General features: G+C 38.4%; 1 protein-coding gene across 3 annotated transcripts in view; it reads left to right on the plus strand.

Moving 5' to 3' along the window:
- The window catches only part of RAPGEF2 (Rap guanine nucleotide exchange factor (GEF) 2), a 177,641-nt gene extending 159,971 nt beyond the window's left edge, over positions 1 to 17,670 (plus strand). For 2 of the 3 annotated variants that reach the window (XM_011970526.1, XM_011970527.1), the window contains 10 exons: positions 581 to 792; positions 883 to 1,006; positions 1,638 to 1,661; positions 2,709 to 2,932; positions 4,377 to 4,586; positions 7,338 to 7,490; positions 9,899 to 10,124; positions 10,690 to 11,249; positions 13,052 to 13,357; positions 15,616 to 17,670. In XM_011970526.1, the coding sequence (XP_011825916.1) occupies positions 581 to 792; positions 883 to 1,006; positions 1,638 to 1,661; positions 2,709 to 2,932; positions 4,377 to 4,586; positions 7,338 to 7,490; positions 9,899 to 10,124; positions 10,690 to 11,249; positions 13,052 to 13,357; positions 15,616 to 15,641 (2,065 nt within the window). In that variant the 3' untranslated portion in view covers positions 15,642 to 17,670. Of the gene's footprint in view, positions 1 to 580; positions 793 to 882; positions 1,007 to 1,637; positions 1,662 to 2,708; positions 2,933 to 4,376; positions 4,587 to 7,337; positions 7,491 to 8,265; positions 8,389 to 9,898; positions 10,125 to 10,689; positions 11,250 to 13,051; positions 13,358 to 15,615 lie in introns of all 3 variants that reach the window. The other variant, XM_011970525.1, reaches the window with a different exon arrangement.
- The last annotated feature ends 2,889 nt before the right edge of the window (positions 17,671 to 20,559 follow it).

Consider the following 20,559-nt stretch of genomic DNA (forward strand, 5'->3'; position numbering starts at 1 on the left):
ATTAATGATATCATGTATGCGGAGTTCCATCAAATAGCACAAAGCAGTTGGCCAGGAAATGTTAATTTTCTTCCCTTTTTTTAAGAGCTTAGATTGAGGTTAGAAGAAAAAAAAATGGCAACAATTAGTTATGTTGCTATTGAGGGTGATTATTAAATGAGTCATTTTCTCTGTCTGGGAGTTTAGTCATACTCTCATTACTATCATAGCTTATTTTATTACTAGAGGATATTTGCTCAGTTGGTTTTATCAAAAGGCCACTATGGGCTAAGCACTGGTATGTATACATACTGCTATGTATGGATACAAAGCATCAATACTTACATTCAGGTGGTTTTGCTGATAGTAAACAGATGAGGAGGGTCTATAGGGAAGAGAAGAGTAAAACGCCTTGGCTTGACCCTGACCCTACTTCCCTGTGCCATCTCATTCCCCAGAATTATCATCAACAGTTTCTTATGCAGCCTTCTGTAAATTGTTTTGCATATAAAGCATAAACAAGGAGGTGTTATGTGTCAGTAAATAATCTGTACACTATTTTACTTTAGTTGTTATATCACATTTCTTTTTCTCCTCTCAGTGGCCTAAACCTGGCACCAGTGGCAAGACTGCGAACAACCTGGGAGAAACTTCCCAATAAATACGAAAAACTATTTCAAGATCTCCAAGACCTGTTTGATCCTTCCAGAAACATGGCGAAATATCGCAATGTTCTCAATAGTCAAAACCTACAACCACCCATAATCCCTCTGTTTCCAGTTATCAAGAAGGATCTCACCTTCCTTCATGAAGGTAAACATAAGGCAGAGGGTTTCCATCTTTGCTTGGAGAAGCACAGAATAAATGCCATGTGATTTCCTTTTTCTTCTCTGTCAATTTCAGGAAATGACTCAAAAGTAGATGGGCTGGTCAATTTTGAGAAGTTAAGGATGATCGCAAAAGAAATTCGTCACGTTGGCCGAATGGCTTCAGTGAACATGGACCCAGCCCTCATGTTCAGGACTCGGTGAGTATGTCATCTTCAGTGCCACGTGTGAGAGTAGAGAAGGTTAAATTTAGAGCTTCCCAATAAATGATTTTTTAAAAGTTTGAGTATTTACATTTGTCCTACGGCAGAAATTATAGTAGGATGTGCTGAGAATCACCTGTGAGCTCTAATTTGGAATAAATGTCTTATTCCTTATAAAGTGTTCTTTTGGCTGTCAGTAAAAACAGTTTGTCCTTCAGATATTTTCAGTGTAATAGTCACAATTATGTATTTCTTATTTCTCAGAACACTGACTTGTAGAGCTAAAACTCATAACTAGTAGTATGAACTAAAATATGTAAATACCCGAAATAGTCTTGTCTTAATATCCACACAACAGATTTAGCTAGCAGTGTAGTAAAAAGTGATTAATTCAGTGAAAGAGAGAAAAGTCGGTCTTAATTCTAGAACAAAAAATTTAAATATATTTGTCTTTTAAGCTAGAAAAATATTTCTAGTAAAGTTGCGTGTGTGAGGTGATTATGCAGTTTAATGTTTGTGGGCTTCTAGAACTGCTTATCCAAAAGTCTAGTCCTTTCTTTCTGAGCTTGTGATCTTTCTGTCTCTCTTTCTACACCCATGCTTCAATCTCCATGGCTCTCACTTACAGGAAGAAGAAATGGCGGAGTTTGGGGTAAGTGGTGGAGACCTTGCATACCCACACACAGTCCTTATTCTGCTCATTGTATTGTTTTCTTACCTGCTGTATTTTCTGATGCTTTGCATTTTTGCATTTTTTTCCTTAACCCTCTTGCTGTAGCAGAATTTCAGACGGCAAACTGACTTCAAGTTTAATCTGTTGGGGCTTTTGCTTTTGAAGTCATGATCCATGAGAGCTGTGAAATGATTGATGACTGTTCTGGGGAACTATAGGCCAGTTTTTCTGAACTCTTAGATTTTATTTTAATATAATTGGTGTGTCTTGAAATGCGGAAAGCTCAAAGTAGGGGGAGGGGAGGAAGGATATTAGAAGGAAAAATTGTACAATTAAAATATTTCACAGATATGTGAGAAATAAATATTTTTAATATAAGATAGGTGCCCCCAGGTGTTAAACCCAAATTTTTTACAGCTCAACTAACTACTATTTTCATTCTGTATAAACCAATCCTTTTTAAAAATAATTCTTAACAATTCATGTGCTCAATAGTTTCCATACATACATGTTTACATTTGCATGATTGTTTTATTAACAGATTGACCGTATTACTTTAAAAACTCACTACATTCAACTCAAAGAATAAGAAGACAATTGTGAACATTGTAGTTAATTTTATTTAAATATATGTATAATATCCTCTTTAGGGGAAGTAATCTTAATGTTGCAAATCTTAATGATTATAGCTGTGTATTCTTGCATGAGCTTTTATATGTAATTATTATTTTCTGGCATCTGTGAGAGAACTGCCTTAAATGCTCTATAGAGGTGAAAAGTAGAATTTCCTAGTTCGAACTGAACAGGTGCCAAACATATATTTTTATATGTATATTATGTATAATTTTCTTTTAACTAAATTTTTTAAATCTATATTATTCTATATTCCTGTGTAACAGTTTACTCACTGGAATGAAGCATGTGACCTTTTGAACATAGAATATTAATATCAGTCTTGGCACGTTTTAAATAGATAAAGTACTCCCATGCTAGAGTGAGCTGCATATCTACCTTTTCATCTTCCAGGTCTCTCAGCCAGGGTAGTACAAACGCAACAGTGCTAGATGTTGCTCAGACAGGTGGTCATAAAAAGCGGGTACGTCGTAGTTCCTTTCTCAATGCCAAAAAGCTTTATGAAGATGCCCAAATGGCTCGAAAAGTGAAGCAGTACCTTTCCAATTTGGAGCTAGAAATGGACGAGGAGAGTCTTCAGACATTATCTCTGCAGTGTGAGCCAGCAACCAACACATGTGAGTTTTTCCTTAAAGTGGCTGCCGACTTTGGCTAGAATGCAGATTTGTTTCCTGTACAGTGATATGGGCAGTGACAAAATAAGGCTTAGTGCAGAGGGGGAGCTGGCAATCATGAGATATACTAGTCCTTCCCTTGAATGCTAATATTGAATACTGGATAGCACTGTGCGCGGCCAGGCCCTCAGGTCAACTGGGTTAGTGTGTGGAGGATGACACTGTCCACATCTAGGGCAACCCGTTGCTTTAGTTTCACCTGGACACAGCCAGTACACATGCAAGGGGCGCATATGTAGATATGGCTCCCAATTACGTGTCTTGTGTTCTCACAAAGGTGCCCCCAAATTATGGGCACCCTGAGGGGAGTTGGGGCATAAAGTTGAGTGTGCTGGCTGCCTTTTAACCACTAGCCCAGACAACACCCAACAAGAAATTCACCTACCAGTTAGAGCAATAATTCTGCTCCACAATGAACTACAATAGCCATTAAAAATCTGGTTAGTCTATAAATGGGGCAGTTTTTTTTTTTCTAAATCTGCATCTTGACAAAGGCATTTTCCATTCAATACACTCCTGTGTCTTTTATGTGCAGATTTGAAGATGTCTGCTATAGGATTTAGTTTAGATAGGTGATTTGAGAAGATTTGGATTATTAGATTTACCCAGGACACTGTAGAAGCACTGTGTCATGGTGAAGAGCTTGTCCTCTGGAGTCAGAGTGGTCTGAGTTCAAATCCTGTTTGCCTCCTCTTACTAGCAATGCAGCCTTAGGCAAGTTACTTGACCTCCCTAATCCTTAGCTTCCAGGTGTGTATAAGGGAGGAAGCATACATATGTCATTGAGTTTTGCATATTAAGATACTACATGCACAATATTTAATTGTCCTAAATTGCTTTTCCATTTATCTACCACAAAATATGTACTCAGTATAATACTCAAGCATTTGTGGCTACTGTTTGCTTACATAGATAATTCTACCTCCTAGGAATGTGGTAGTAAATAGATTGCAGTTGGCAGCATTTATTAAATAAAAACTTAGTGCATATACTTGTCAACCAATTTGGAACACCATTTTAGAAAAATAGTGCCTGATGACTTGTCTGTTGTAGTTTTTATCATGTATTTGTGTCTTTCATATACATGGGTATAACATATTGAACTACCCACATTTTTCTATATTTTTAATGGGGTGTTTAATAGTATAATCATCTTTTGAGATTGCTGACTTCATAAAGTAGATACCTTTGTCCTGCCACATACCTAATATTTTCTGTAACTAGGGTCCCCCATCCATTTCTGTGCTTCATAAAGGCAGCAGGACGAAAGGTGTGCCTTTTAGTATTCTAACTGCAGAAAATGCTCACACAGTTCTAAAATTATCTTCTACATAGCTACTAGCATCTAAAATTCTTTGTTCTATTTTCAAACCCAAACAATTATCAGTGCCTAAGAATCCTGGTGACAAAAAGCCTGTCAAATCCGAGACCTCTCCGGTAGCTCCAAGGGCAGGGTCACAGCAGAAAGCTCAGTCCCTGCCACAGCCCCAGCAGCAGCCACCACCAGCACATAAAATCAACCAGGGACTGCAGGTTCCCGCCGTGTCCCTTTATCCTTCACGGAAGAAAGTGCCCGTAAAGGATCTCCCACCTTTTGGTAAGTGATTACATTCATTTCTTTTCTTGGTGCCGTTCACTCTCATGGTTTGCAAATTAGGAAAAAAATATTTGTCTTGGATAACTTTGTCTAATATATTTGAGTTTTTCTGTTAATTATTAGCTCCTAATAAAACCTGAACATTGAGCAAGTTAAACCTGACCTTGCCAATGGAAGGGGTTGTTTTTATAAGTAATATCTGATTTAATCACACTAATTTGCTACGACAGGGTGTTAATAGAGAGTTATGTGTCCATTTAATTTTTGCTGAGTGCACAAGATGCTTTGTTCATTTACATTATTTAAACTGGTTTTGCCTTACAACCAACGAACTGCTGGGATTTAAGCAGAATATTTTTAAGTTAAATGAATTGTCTGAAGGTAAATTCTTATTTGTTGACTCACTGATTCTATAGCTTAGGGGGAAAAATAAAGCAACTAACTCCTGAGTATGGAGGAGCTAAATTACACTTCATCTTTCCTACGAAAAGAAAAACATCTAGTAGTTTAGCCCCTTTGTGGAAGTGGTACAACACAATAATTTTTCATGAAATGCACAGCTTGTTTTTTTCTATGTATATGTGAATGAAATAATTGATAAAAAATAAATTATTAAAAATAAAGGGATAGTAGGATGGGCGCAGTAGCTCACGCCTGTAATCCCAGCACTTCAGGAGGCTGAGGCGGGGGGATCACTTGAGGCCAGGAGTTGGAGACCAACTTGCCCAACATGGCGAAACCCCGTCTTTACGAGAAATACAAAACGTAGCTGGGCATGATGGTGCATGCCTGCAGTCCTAGCTACCTGGGAAGCTAAGGCACAAGAATTACTTGAACCTGTGGGGTGGAAATTGTAGTGAGCCGAGATTGCATCATTGCACTCCAACCTGGGCGACAGAGCAAGACTCTGTCGATCGATAGATAGATAGAAGGGAAAGAGTTTACTTAGATAAAATTGGGTGTTGATAGCTAGGTCCCTGCACAGTTACAGCCCATCTGTATGGCTGGGGTGACAGTCATTTATTTCATAGACCTCTCACATGTTCTCTGTCCTCACCTCGTCCATCTGATCAGCAAATGTCCTCTTTATTGATATTGGGGGGGAGAGTAAGAAAAGAACACCTTTCCTTGATACGTTTCTCCTTTCAAATATTTGTGTTGATCCCCTCATCACAAACACATTGAATTATGTGTTTCTTTATATATTGTTTTTAATATGCATGCATTCCTGAATCCCCTGCAGTCTGACTTCTGTATCCTCTTTATGCAGAACTTCTCATATGGAAGAATATCAGTCTTCACTTTAGCTAAAAACAGCTTATTAGCCATATTTAATATAATGTAGATGTGTCTGAGTATAAAGCTCTATCCCCCATGTTTCTGAAGCCATAGCTCTCAAAATGTCTTTAGTTCCATTTACGAACTTTAGAAATGTGGATGAAATATCATTTGTTGTCTTATATTTATTTAGTTTAACATACACATTTAAAGTCACAGTATATAAAATACTAATTTAGAGATGCTACAGGTGTTTCCCCCACTCCAGTTCATGAAAAGAGTTTTGTTCTATATACTTTCTACATCTTTAACATTGGTGTCTTTGTCCATCACTGGGACCACTTCTGAAGTATCTAACACAGCTTTCTCAGGCATAACATCTTCTCATCCATCCACATGGTTTGAAAGATAGTACTTTTTGAATCTGTGTGTGATGCTGGCCTTGGAAATTTTTTCCACATCAAAACAACCCATTCAATTAGCTTTATTTCCTGTGTATATGATTTCTACATGTAATCAAAGTATTGCTTTAAAAGGTTTTTTTTAAAAAAAAGATTGTATTAAAACAACATCAGACTGCTTACATGAAGTGAAATGAAGGATTAAATCTTTGTTAAATTTTACTAACACTAATCTGAGGTAGTTTCAGGCTGTAGTGCCTTCCCAAATATCTCTTTGTTGTTCAAAATAAAATTGAGAGTGCCTATTAAAAATATTTTACTGTAACTTCCTCATTTGTGAAAAATAATTTTGAGGAGGGAAATCATCTTACATTGACATATAGAATAATTTTTCCTCCACTCTCATCCTGTTGGATCCTACACATGGTGCTGGCTCACTTCCGTCTTCTGAAACCACCTTCCAAGGTTTTGTGACACAGCACTTTCATGGTCTCTTCCGCCCTTCTCTTTCATCTGTTTACTTGATCAAGTATTAACTGCATGGAATTCCTTAGAGCACCTTCATTCACTTTCCTGGTTAGCTCCTCTTAGCTCTTGCCTCTGTACTCTCCTCCCTTTATTCTCACTTCCCTTGAGCTACCCCTTTCCAAGGATACAAAACAGCTTCCAACTCAAATTTGGTTTCTAATAATAAACATATCTAGCTGTGCCACTTCCATCCTAAATTCAGTGTGTCCAAATTGTCCATTTTTTCTTCATTGTTTACTAATATATTGTTGAATAAAGATGGTGACTACTTGAAAGTTTAGAATCTGATGTAAAATATCAAAAGCAAACTATTTCTGGTACTCGGCAGATATCAGCCTGAAACCAAACTACAGGTATGTCATGCCTTCTGTAGGCACTAACTCTGTGGACCATGAAGAATACAAAGAACATTTACATTGTAAATAGGTTGAACCTCAATGTAATGATATTAAATCTTAGCACAAAAGAGTTTTTCAGTCATAAATGGTGTTTATTTTCAGACTTGAAAATACATATGTAAGGGTTTTTTTTTTTTCTGTTATAGGCATAAACTCTCCACAAGCTTTAAAGAAAATTCTTTCTTTGTCTGAAGAAGGAAGTTTGGAACGTCACAAGAAGCAAGCTGAAGACACAATATCAAATGCGTCTTCACAGCTTTCTTCTCCTCCTACTTCTCCACAGAGTTCTCCAAGGAAAGGTAGAATTAAATTACTTTTTGTTTTCTTGTATTGAAACCTGTACATTTTGGCTATGGGAAATTCCAGAGTTATGTATTACATAATTCTTAACGTTATCGTCATTTAAGATGAGCTCATATGTAATTGCCCAATGGATTTTTTTTCCCTCAGTTCATAAATTTGGAAGAATGGCGGTTTTTAAAAATGTTGTATTTACAATAAATAGTATTAAATTTATAACTATAAGAAGCCTTTTAAAAATACATTTACTTTTTATTCATGATAAATATACAAAGAATTTTTTATATTAAAATTCGTTCTAGCTAAATTTGGTTCTATGATATTAATACAGAGAAGAGGGCTTTGAAAACATGAAAAACTAATATCTTCCTGATTTATTTTTTCATTGTATTAACACAGGTCTTGATTACCTTTTTGGTTGCTACCTTGTTTTATTTTTAAAGAGATTATATTTTAGGTACTCAGAGTCACCTCCTTATGTTGATACCTTCTCATATTAAAAGAGTAGGTAATTTTCTGCTGCATAACTCTTAAGGCTTCTTCCTCCTCCTACCCTTTTAACTGAATGAATGTAAGCCAATAATAAATGGCTAGGACTGAATTTTCCCTAAAGGAAGGCCAAAAGGGCTTAATACATTGTTAAATTTCACTGACACAACAGGTATTGCTTTACTTGGTGGATATTTCAGACATCTGTGCATTTTGTTTGGGTATCAGTCTCTCCTGTCCTTGTTACATGGATGCATCTCAATTCTTTTCTCATCCTGTTGTTAGGTGGCAGTGGCATTCAGCTGAGATCTTTTGGCTCCGGGCAGTTGGACTTAACCAGTTCCTCCTCTTCTCTTGGAAGTGAGAACAGTAACAAGAATAACAATGCACCACGGACCTATGGGATAGGTGGGGTTTATAGAACCAAAAACGGGGTGGGAAAGAGAGGAATCATCTCATTAGTTAATGAAAATGGGAGAATTCCTCCAAATGTCAAGTGCTCCATCTGAGTGATTTACTTTTCTGAAGATTTTTTTTTTTTAGCAGACTGTTCAGGGAAGGCTTTAAATCTTATCTGTCAGATCTTGCAGTGTGGTTTTATAAAAAGACGTTTTATAAATGAACACATTAAATCTTATCAAGACCTGTGCAGCCTTTAAAAAATAAATCAGGAATTACCAATATACTGAAAGAACATACTTAAACTGGCAACATGTAGATGCTCTAGATTTTAGTTTTTCTTAGGTAAGTGGCATTGAAGAAATTTGCATTGCATATAATATAAAATAAATACTTAAGTAACATGAGATCCCTAGTAAAGTAGACAAGAAAAAAAATGAATATTAAGAAAGAAGATTTGGATTTTTTTCATTAAAAACATCAAGATAGGGCCGGGCACAGTGGCTCACACCTGTAATCCCAGCACTTTGGGAGGCCGAGACAGGCTGATCACCTGAGGCCAGGAGTTCGAGACTAGCTTGACCCACATGGTGAAACCCCTGTCTCTAGTAAAAATACAAAAAAAAAAAAAAAAATTTGCCGGGCATGGTGGCACCCGCCTGTAATCCCAGCTACACTGGAGGCTGAGGCAGGAGAATCGCTTGAAGCCAGGAGGTGGAGTTTTCAGTGAGCCGAGATCCGCCACTGCACTCCAGCCTGGGTAACAGAGGGAGACTCCGTCTAAAAAAAAAAAAAAAAATCAAGATAGGCCCCTTCCGTTGTGACTTTCAAAATTATTTTTAGTAACAAAAGAGAGTTACGGGTCCTTTCAGGCCAAGAAGTGGACATCTGTTTAGCTATTCTGTAGTAACGATCTTGTGAAAAGTACCCATTAACTCCTTCAAAACAATTGGCTTTTATGTGATTCAACCAATATTAATATTGAAAAACCAAACGGCAAAAATTCAAAGACATCTTCAGGTCTTATTTCTCATTTTTGTTTATATGTTTACTTAAAATTGTAAGTAGGATACAGATATTTCCAGTTGAATTATTCTATGCCATACAAGTTCTAAAAATTGAAAACTGTTGAAAACAAGATCAGTGGCTTTGCATTTTGAAAAAAACATACTTTAAAATCTGATCCGTTTTCTTCGTGATTTCTTTTCTATAGACTAATAGTGTAATGATATAGGTAAGGGAGCTAAGAATAGTCGAGTGGTGCCTTTTCTGCATGTTTTCCTAGCTTGTAGGATACTTTCTTTTTTCCTCTCTAAACTTTAATTAAACAACTTAAGCTTCATTAGAATAAAACATTTGTCTCTTAGTCATGTGGTATCTACAAGTGAAACGGAGTTTTTCTCCCCACTTCTATAGAGATATCTATGCCTGCATTTTATTTTTGCTTCTATTTGGTATACTTCCCTTTGGTGTTAAGAACCTAGAGAGTCTAATTAATATGGTCGTGTTTCTCATGCAGGCTATACTTTGGCTCCCAGTGGTACTGTGGATAATTTTTCAGATTCTGGTCACAGTGAAATTTCTTCACGATCCAGTATTGTCAGCAATTCGTCTTTTGACTCAGTGCCAGTCTCACTGCATGATGAGAGGCGCCAGAGGCATTCTGTCAGCATCGTGGAAACAAACCTAGGGGTGGGCAGGATGGAGAGGCGGACCATGATGGAACCTGATCAATATAGCTTGGGGTAGGTGGCTTTTCTTAGTGTTCTTTTGAATTTATCCTTCCATCTCTCTTTTGGTAATGAGTCTTTTCTCCCAGATGTTTATTTTTATTTATTTTACATAATGCCTAAGAATTTTTCTCCCATCCCAGTTCTGATTTTTCACAATTTCTACACTAAGTATCATGTTATTTTTGTTAAGCAGACTGCTTTTTTAGTTAAGTTTTTTCTTCAGTGGAACACAATTGTTCTGTTTTAAAGGCAGAGGGTGACTGTAGGATCCATCCTGAAATAATCAAATTATATTGAGCCATCCTTATGGTTGTCGGAAATTTTTTTTTTTTTTTTTTTTAATGTCACGTTGCGTTCTTTTCCCCCATGCCTGTTTTATAGTAATGACAAACTCAGAAGGCTAGATGTGGCAGAACTGGCCACTATAAGGCAATTCAGTGCTACTTTTATCCTGTTTCTGGGATGAAAGCAAGCTACCTTTCTAGGAAAAAGGGTGTTTTGGTTTTATCATAGTTGAATTAGTTATCAATCTTGCTTTGTTTTTTTTTTTTCTTTTCCATTTCTTTTAACCACTTAGGTCCTATGCACCAATGTCCGAGGGTCGAGGCTTATATGCTACAGCTACAGTGATTTCTTCTCCAAGCACAGAGGAACTTTCCCAGGATCAGGGGGATCGCGCGTCACTTGATGCTGCTGACAGTGGCCGTGGGAGCTGGACGTCATGCTCAAGTGGCTCCCATGATAACATACAGACAATCCAGCACCAGAGAAGCTGGGAGACTCTTCCATTTGGGCACACTCACTTTGATTATTCAGGGGATCCTGCAGGTTTATGGGCATCAAGCAGCCATATGGACCAAATCATGTTTTCTGATCATAGCACAAAGTATAACCGGCAAAATCAAAGTAGAGAGAGCCTTGAACAAGCCCAGTCCCGAGCAAGCTGGGCGTCTTCCACAGGTTACTGGGGAGAAGACTCAGAAGGTGACACAGGCACAATAAAGCGGAGGGGTGGAAAGGACGTTTCCATTGAAGCCGAAAGCAGTAGCATAACATCTGTGACCACAGAAGAAACCAAGTCAGTCCCCATGCCTGCCCACATAGCTGTGGCATCAAGTACTACAAAGGGGCTCATTGGTAAGTTTTAAAATTGAGGGACTTTGTCATGTCTGGATCATGTCTTTAATGTAACTTATTACAATAGTAAAATTATGTGTTTGTTGGTTCTTTTCCTCATTTTCTCCATTGTACTTCCAAAGTGGTGGTGTGTTAAGGTCTTTGAAATCAATAGTGGTTAAGAGCCCAGGTTTTGTGGTCAGGTACATACAGATATATTCCTACATAACAAAACATTCAGTAAATCTTAGCTATAGGATCAGTAGATTGTCATTGTGGATATGATCTAGTCTAATTTTTTTCTCTTAACCTAAAAATCAGGATGGATTCCTATTATTCATAGAGAAGAAATTTTTCTTTAATTGAAACTCTTTTATATCTTTTATTCTTCTATTTTGTTCACTTGATTGTGTTTAGAACTATACACTTTGTATATTTAAAAGTCTTCCATTGATTTTTATTCTGCACACACATCGATTCTTGATAAGCAATTATTTGTGCACACGGCAGAAGGAGGGAGAGGTGCCAATAGTACAGCGACTAAGAGCACGGGCTTTGGAGTCAGGCGGACTGGGGATTGAATCCCTGTTTTGCCACTTTATTAGTTTTGTGACATTGGGGAAAATACAAAGCAGTGCCTGTTTCCTCATCTGTAAAACGAGCTTAATAATTTCTACTTAATAGAGTTAGTGTGAGGATTCAAGGAAATTTATGCAAAGTATTTAGAACAGTGCCCAGATAGTAGATTCATTAAGTACATGAAAGCTATTGGTGCTGCTATTTCTGTTAGAAGAGGCTGTCATGCTCCCTCAGCCCTGTTGAGATGTATTTTCTATGGCACAATTAACATCTATATAGATGAAGTGTAGAAACAGATTATTGGTTGTAGAGTGAGAAATTCTGGAGTATAATCATTACAGACATTACTTTTATTAGTAGGAAAATTGTAGTTATTTAGCCATGTAAATAGTCATGGATAGATTTCAAGTTTAATATCCTTTTACAATGAATAAGGAGAAAACAGTAAATATTCTTAGGTTGGACTTTTTCAAGTGCTTACAACTAATACTCGGAATTTGTATTGCAAAGGAAGGAAGAATGATTTTTAGTTCCTAACAGTTGAGTTTAAAAAGTTCAAGAAAATAAAACTTTAGTTTTACTTGCCTATACAGTAGGTTTCATATTCTAGGTCATGAGCATCAATAAAGGGATTTTAAGAAAAATTGACACCTTATAGTAATAGTTTTAGAGTTTTTAAATTGGTATCCTTTGTGTGACTTTTCCAAATTTATTTTAATTCACTGTTTCCGTAAGTGAAGTCCTAAGACCCAAGAGTGATGTGGAATTGCTTCTCTACCTGGTTAAGATAAATGCCCAGAAAAAGGGCAGATCCGGCAGGCAGAGAGGAAAAAGGAAACTTGTACCAAGCACAAACAGGTTCCAGGCATAGTGCTGTGTACTTAGGTTCTTCCTGTGCTTCAGTCTTTCCAATAAGTCCAGGGGTTAGGTTTTAATCTTGCTACTATTTTATAGTTACAAACTGTGTTAAACAGACAAGCAGCCCATTTAAAGATGAAAGTACTTAGATGGACTAGCAGCTTTTCTCACCAACTATTTCACCACACAGTGATAACCATTGTGAAATTTGGTTTAATTAACGTGCATTCCCTGGCCTGCCTCACACCACACCTCTGACCCATACCACACAAATTCACATTTGCTGCTACACTGTGGATGCTGTTTTAATAATTATTTTTATATTTTTCATTAAACTTTTGTGGCATGAACTACTTTTTAATGCTGGTGCATTGTTTCTACTCTAGCACGAAAGGAGGGCAGGTATCGAGAGCCCCCGCCCACCCCTCCCGGCTACATTGGAATTCCCATTACTGACTTTCCAGAAGGGCACTCCCATCCAGCCAGGAAACCTCCGGACTACAACGTGGCCCTTCAGAGATCGCGGATGGTCGCGCGATCCTCCGACACAGCTGGGCCTTCATCTGTACAGCAGCCACATGGGCATCCCACCAGCAGCAGGCCTGTGAACAAACCTCAGTGGCACAAGCCGAACGAGTCCGACCCGCGCCTCGCCCCCTATCAGTCCCAAGGGTTTTCCACCGAGGAGGATGGTATATACACATAAATATTCCTAAAACCTCCAAGTTAGATGTGTTCACTTATGCTGCTTCCCAAGGCATTTCTGTTTTCTTAACACTGCAGTCAGCTATGTCTAACCATACACCACACAAAGAACACTATATTCAGAGTTCCAAATTTAGGGTTACGGCTGTTGACTGCTGTGTGTGTGTGTGTGTGTGTGTGTGTGTGTGTGTTTCCCTAAATGGCTTTAAAAATGCCAAAGATTATGGAGGGAGTCACTTAAAATACAGTGTGTATATAACTGGATTTCTTTTCTAATTCTCACTAAAATTTGACAGCTTTCTGTGTGTCTGTGTGTGTGTTTCCCTAAATGGCTTCAAAAATGCCAAAGATTATGGAGGGAGTCACTTAAAATATAGTGTTTATATGACTTGATTTCTTTTCTAATTCTCACTAAAATTGAAGTACTTCTGTGACCCTATTTTGAGAAAAAGAATAAGGCAGGTGCGATGGCTTACACCTATAATCCCAGCACTTTGGGAGGCCGAGGCAGGCAGATCACTTGAGCTCAGGAATTTGAGACTAGCCTGGCCAAAATAGTGAAACCCTGTTTCTACTGAAAATACAAAAATTAGCCAGGTGTGGTGGCAGGCACCTGTAATCCCAGCTACTCGGGAGGCTGAGGCAGGAGAATCACTTGAGCCCGGGAGGCAGAGGTTGCAGCAAGCCAACAACATGTCACTGCACTCCAGCCTGGGCGACAGAGGGAGACTCTGTCTCAAAAAAAGAAAAATAAAAATCTCACAAGTTTGTGCTGTTGTCAAGAATTTTAGAAGCATCTAGGACTCTCAAAGGTGGATGGTTAAAGTTTTCTGTGGAAACTTTGTATTTGCACTTTTAATGGATTGGGACTCATTTGGAAATGAAAGTCTGATAAAGAAAGATACACTATCAGCCAGCCCGGTGGCTCATGCCTGTAATCCCAGTGCTTTGGGAAGCTGAGGTGGGAGGATTGCTTGAGGCCAGGAGTTTGAGACAAGCCTGGGCAACAAGTGAGACCTGTCTCCATAAAAATTTTTCAAATGACCCAGGTGTGGTGGCATGTGCCCATAGTCCTAGCTACTATGGAGGCTGAAGTGGAAGGATCACTTGAGCCCCAGAGTTCAGGACTGCAGTGACCCATGATTGTGCCACTGCACCGTAGCCTAGGTAGCAGAGCAAGACCCTGTCTCTAAAAGAGAGAGAGAAGGGGAGGGAGAACGGGAGGGAACGAAGGAACCCACATTGTCTGTAACTCTTTGTGCATTCTTTCTACAAACCTATCTGACCATGCTGAATTGAGAATGAGGAAGGAGATTATGTCCTCCCATCGTCTTTAAAGTTTTCAGTTTAACATGTTTGATTACACAATCATAGATAAAAGCAACACATGACCGGGAGATTGGGAGGCTGAGGCGGGAGAATCACTTGAGCCCGGGAGGCGGAGGTTGCAGTGAGTCAAGAACACTGCACTGTGGATGGCAAACCCACACCCTGTCTCAAAAAAATTAAATAAATAGAAAACATTACAAATGAAAATTACTTAAAATCCTGCCACTTGCAGACAGCCATTATTAAAATGTGGTTACATATCCTAGACTTTTTGTGTGTATCTGATCTTATATTATTTTTTAAAAATGACACATGCTGTTTTACAACTTTTTAAAATGAATTTATTAACTTTCTGAACAAAAATATATAATGCATATCTTTTTAATATTGTGTGTGTGTATATATGTAAAGATATGTATTGCATACATTTTAACCTTTTTATTGGTGTTCATCATTGCTTAAGAGAAAAGACAAGGATTCTAAGTGAGCTCTACTAAAAAGAATATGATTTCTTTTTTTTTTTTTTTCTTTGAGGCGGAGTCTTCACTCTGTCGCCCAGGCTGGAGTGCAGTGGTGCCATTTCAGCTCACTGCAAGTTCCGCCTCCCGGGTTCGCGCCATTCTCCTGCCTCAGCCTCCCGAGTAGCTGGGACTACAGGCGCCCGCCACCTCGCCCGGCTAATTTTTTGTATTTTAGTAGAGACGGGGTTTCACCGTGTTAGCCAGGATGGTCTCGATCTCCTGACCTCGTGATCCGCCCTCCTCGGCCTCCCAAAGTGCAGGGATTACAGGTGTGAGCCACCGCACCCGGCCGAATATGATATTTTTATTTAGCACATCAGTGAATATATTCTCTGTAGCACAAGAAATTACTTGCTTGCTCATTTATTTCTTTTTCTTCCCTGCCGTATTTGCAGAAGATGAACAAGTTTCTGCTGTTTGAGGCACAGGCTTTTCTGGATCCAGAGCGAGCCACCTGAAGGGAGAGCACAGGAAGATGTCCCGAGCATTGGAGCCTTGGAACTCACATTCTGAGGATGGTGGACCAGTTTGCCTCCTTCCCTGCCTTAAAAGCAGCATGGGGCTTCTTCTCCCCTTCTTCCTTTCCCCTTTGCATGTGAAATACTGTGAAGAAATTGCCCTGGCACTTTTCAGACTTTGTTGCTTGAAATGCACAGTGCAGCAATCTTCGAGCTCCCACTGTTGCTGCCTGCCACATCACACAGTATCATTCCAAATTCCAAGATCATCCCAACAAGATGATTCACTCTGGCTGCACTTCTCAATGCCTGGAAGGATTTTTTTTAATCTTCCTTTTAGATTTCAATCCAGTCCTAGCACTTGATCTCATTGGGATAATGAGAAAAGCTAGCCATTGAACTACTTGGGGCCTTTAACTCACCAAGGAAGACAAAGAAAAACAATGAAATCCTTTGAGTACAGTGCTTGTCCACTTGTTTACAATGTCCTCCTTTAAAAAAAAAAAAATGAGTTTAGAGATTTTGTTCAGAGAGTAAATGTATATCCATTTAATGATTACAGTATTATTTTAAACCTTAAGTAGGGTTGCCAGCCTGGTTTCTGAAAAACCAAATATGCCGGACAGGGTGTGGCCACACCAAGAAGACGGGAAAACCTGGCTTGTGACCCTGGCTTCCCATGTCCTTCTGGTCTCACCCGCGAAGTGCCCTATCCTGGAAGTATGAAATGTTAGCCAATTAATACCAAGACACCTCATCTGCTCCTTCCCCAGTGGATGGGGTTCTTCTGTAAAACTGTTTGCACATGGCCAGGGGAGGGAACTAGGACCCTTGTGTCTTGTCTGAGCCTTATGGAGGCAGGACGGTGTCATTGGCGGATGTGTCCTGCTCCATTGAGATGGATGGCAAACCCCATTTTTAAGTTATATTTCTTTGATTTTTGTTAATTTAGAGGTTTAGGTTTTGTTTTTCTTTTTTTTTTTTTTTTTTTTTTTAAGAGAAACATTTATAACTGGATAGCATTGCAGTGAAAGCAGCTTGGGATGTTGGAGCTAATGCCAGCTGTTTATACTGCTCTTTCAAGACAGCCTCCCTTTATTGAATTGGCATTAGGGAATAAACAAGCCTTTAAATGTGATAAAAGATCAAAAACCTGGTTAGATATGCCAGCCTTTGCAAGGCAGGTTAGTCACCAAAGACTAACCTCCCAGTGGCTTTATGGACGCTGCATATAGAGAAGGCCTAAGTGTAGCAACCATCTGCTCACAGCTGCTATTAACCCTTTAATGACTGAAATGACCCCTCCACTCTATTTTTGTGTTGTTTTTGCACAGACTCCGGAAAAGTGAAGGCTGCCAATCTGAGTAGTACTCAAATGTGAGGAACTGCTGGTCTTGGATTTTTTTTCCATTAAATTCAGCTGATCATATTGATCAGTAGATAAACGTAAATAGCTTCAAATTTTAAAAGTGGAATTGCAGTGTTTTTTCACTGTATCAAAAAATGTCAGTGCTTTATTTAATAATTCTCTTCTGTATCATGGCATTTGTCTACTTATATATTACATTGTCAATTATGCATTTGTAATTTTACATGTAATATGCATTATTTGCCAGTTTTATTATATAGGCTATGGACCTCATGTGCATATAGAAAGACAGAAATCTAGCTCTACCACAAGTTGCACAAATGTTATCTAAGCATTAAGTAATTGTAGAACATAGGACTGCTAATCTCAGTTCGCTCTGTGATGTCAAGTGCAGAATGTACAATTAACTGGTGATTTCCTCATACTTTTGATACTACTTGTACCTGTATGTCTTTTAGAAAGACATTGGTGGAGTCTGTATCCCTTTTGTATTTTTAATACAATAATTGTACATATTGGTTATATTTTTGTTGAAGATGGTAGAAATGTACTATGTTTATGCTTCTACATCCAGTTTGTACAAGCTGGAAAATAAATAAATATAATGTAAAGCCTTGCCTATATACTTAATGAATCATGCATGCTTTTTATTATTAAAGTGGAATAGAAGCCTTTAGTCTCCTGCAGAAGCAAGTCTTTTGGCTGAAGAGATTTAGCCTCTGGGTTATTGGAAACTGCCCAATAGCCTATTTATTTTAGGCAGATCTCTGTTGATCCAAAGCAATTAATATCATTAATGTTAGCACCAACAAAACCACGTTCAGAATTCAGTGTTTCTTGAAAATGAAGATGCTGTCACAATATATTTGCATAACATTTGTCTCTTCTCAACCGTTTCCAACAATAATCTTTATGGTACATAATATTTTGGTTCCCGGTATACATACTGAGAGACAGGACCTCAGAGAACTTAAACTGACATTCAAGGTCACGATCATTAAGAGTACAATTTAGCTAGTGATTCTGGACTTCTAATTAGTACACAATATTGATATGAGTGCTGATGTCTCGTGTCTGAATAATACTTTAGTCTATCAGAAGGGCACTTAATTTTAAAAGGTAAAAATCAGTTAAGTAGCAGCCTGCTTAAGCACATTTTTAAATGAGTGACTCATTTCTTTTCCTCAAGCAGGCATAACTAAAAGTATTATCCATCAGCCACTGAGAAGTCTCAGAAGTCGGAGTAGAAGCAACCGGAAGCCAAGGCACCAAACACTGGAAAATGCGAGGGAATCTGAAGCGGAGCGGGAAGAAGGTCCCTCCAGAAGCTAACAGGAAAATGGCCAGGGCCAGGCTTCAAGGTCTTTCCAAGGCATTTGTGCCAGCTGTGTCGCTGAGTAAATTTTGAAAACCTGGACACCAAAAGAGTCGGGCAATTTATTTATTTACCATTCTAGTAGCTTCAACCACACCTTTTAAAAAATGAATAACCTGCATGTTTGTGTATGTTGTTACATGCTCACCTATGTTGTCTTTTCACTCTAAACCCATTCCTCAGGGACTTTCCTAAACTGTCACTCAGAAAGCTTAATTTTCTTAAGCTTTAAAAAAAAATACTAAGAATCTGATGTTTTGGAAAATAACTTCTTTATCATCACTGTTTGTGTTCTGCTAAAAATATGAGACAGTGACAAATAGGCCATGGTTTGTTATCCTTTTAGGTTTTATTAGACTTACGTTTTAGGATATCTCTGTGTAGCACAAGACTGGTCTCCACTTAAGGGTATCAAGAAATAAGTATTTGCCAAGTGTAACAGTTTGCGGACAGAGGTTAATCTATGTTATGTTAATAATAGAACTTTGCCAAGTTTTAGGGATATTGTAGAAGGTTTTGGTGAAGGTCTGATGCTGTCCACCCTAATCAAAGAGGCCACACAGACCTGGATCTGTGTTTTCGTACATACAGGTTGAAGTCCTCAGAATGTTTTTCTCAGCTTCAATCCATTTCTCTGCTTTGGGAGGTGTAGATTTTATGCTCCTCTATGATTTAATGTCTTTTACCTTTAGTTCACTGATTATATCCCAAAATGTTCTTGAATAAGGCAAGCTTCTGAGGATGCATGTATCAACACGCCTTTTGGTCTCTGCCTCTCAACGCCAGTACACTACTTTCATACCAAAGAGAAATAGGAAACTCTTGAGTGCTTTATCCCATGATACCAGCATTCTTAAAAAAAAAAAAAAAAAAAAAAAACTTGCCTAGAGAATAAAGGTAATGCAGCAACTGAGGGGTCAAGTTGTTGATTGCAGAGGTAAGTGATTTTATGAAGATTCACTAAGGGTGTAATATCAGCAGAGGTTGTTGAAAGGGGTAATAAGATGGAAATGTGTAAGGCAAACTGCAGCTGAGGCCAACATGACACTTTCAAGAAAGATTTTAAAGTGAATGAGAATTTACCTATTTGAAAGACAACAATATTGACTGGAACTGAAAAATAATTCACGAATTGCACTTCTTTTTTTTTTTTTTTTGAGACAGAATCTCACTCTGTTATCCAGGCTGGAGTGCAGTGGTGCAATCTCAGCTCCACTTCCTGGGTTCAAGTGATTATCGTGCCTCATCCTACCAAGTAGCTGGGACTACAGGCGTGCGCCACCACACCCAGCTAATTTTTGTATTTTTAGTAGAGACAGGGTTTCACCATGTTGGCCAGGCTGGTCTTGAACTCCTGACCTCAAGTGATCCACCCGCCTTGGCCTCCCAAAGAGCGGGATTACAAGCGTAAGCCACCGTGCATGGCCTGAGTTGCATTTTTTTAAAGATTCACATTTTAGCCAAGTACAAGGCAAGCTAGTTTCTATTATGCCATAGCTATATACCAGAAAAATTTATAGAGGCAATCACAACATTCCATGCAAGGTTAAGAAATGCCAGAAAAGGCTTTATTTCATGGGCAATCAAGATTGTAACAATTCTTATGGGAAAAATGTCTAAGCCTAGAATACAATATCTGAAATAAATTGAGTCAAATGACCAGTTTTATAAAGAATGAAAGTGAAATAAATTTAGTTCAGAGTGTTCAACACCTCAAAAATAAAAGCTAGTTTAATAGAATTTAAGAAACTTTTGACCAGGGACAGCAGGTCATACCTGTAATCTCAGCATTATGAGAGGCTGAGGCAAGAGGATTGCTTGATGCCAGGAATTCAAGAACCAGCCCAGGCAACAAAGCAAGACCCTATCTCTACAAAAAGTAAAAAATATAGCCAGTTGTAAGGGTGTGCACCTGTAGTCCTAGCTACTCAGGAGGCTAAAGTAGGAGGATGACTTAAGCCCAGGAGTTAAAAGCTGCAGTGATCTATGATCATGCCACTGCACTCCAGCCTGGGTGACAGGGCAAGACTCTTGTCTCAGAAAAGGAACATTTTAATAATAATATTGTATGACCTTGCCAAATGCATTGTGGTCAGATGAGGACCAATGAAGTAATAGTATCTCAGAATACATGAGG

Source organism: Mandrillus leucophaeus, unplaced genomic scaffold (assembly GCF_000951045.1).
Source record: "Mandrillus leucophaeus isolate KB7577 unplaced genomic scaffold, Mleu.le_1.0 Scaffold95, whole genome shotgun sequence".
NCBI classification, from domain to species: Eukaryota; Metazoa; Chordata; class Mammalia; order Primates; family Cercopithecidae; genus Mandrillus; species Mandrillus leucophaeus.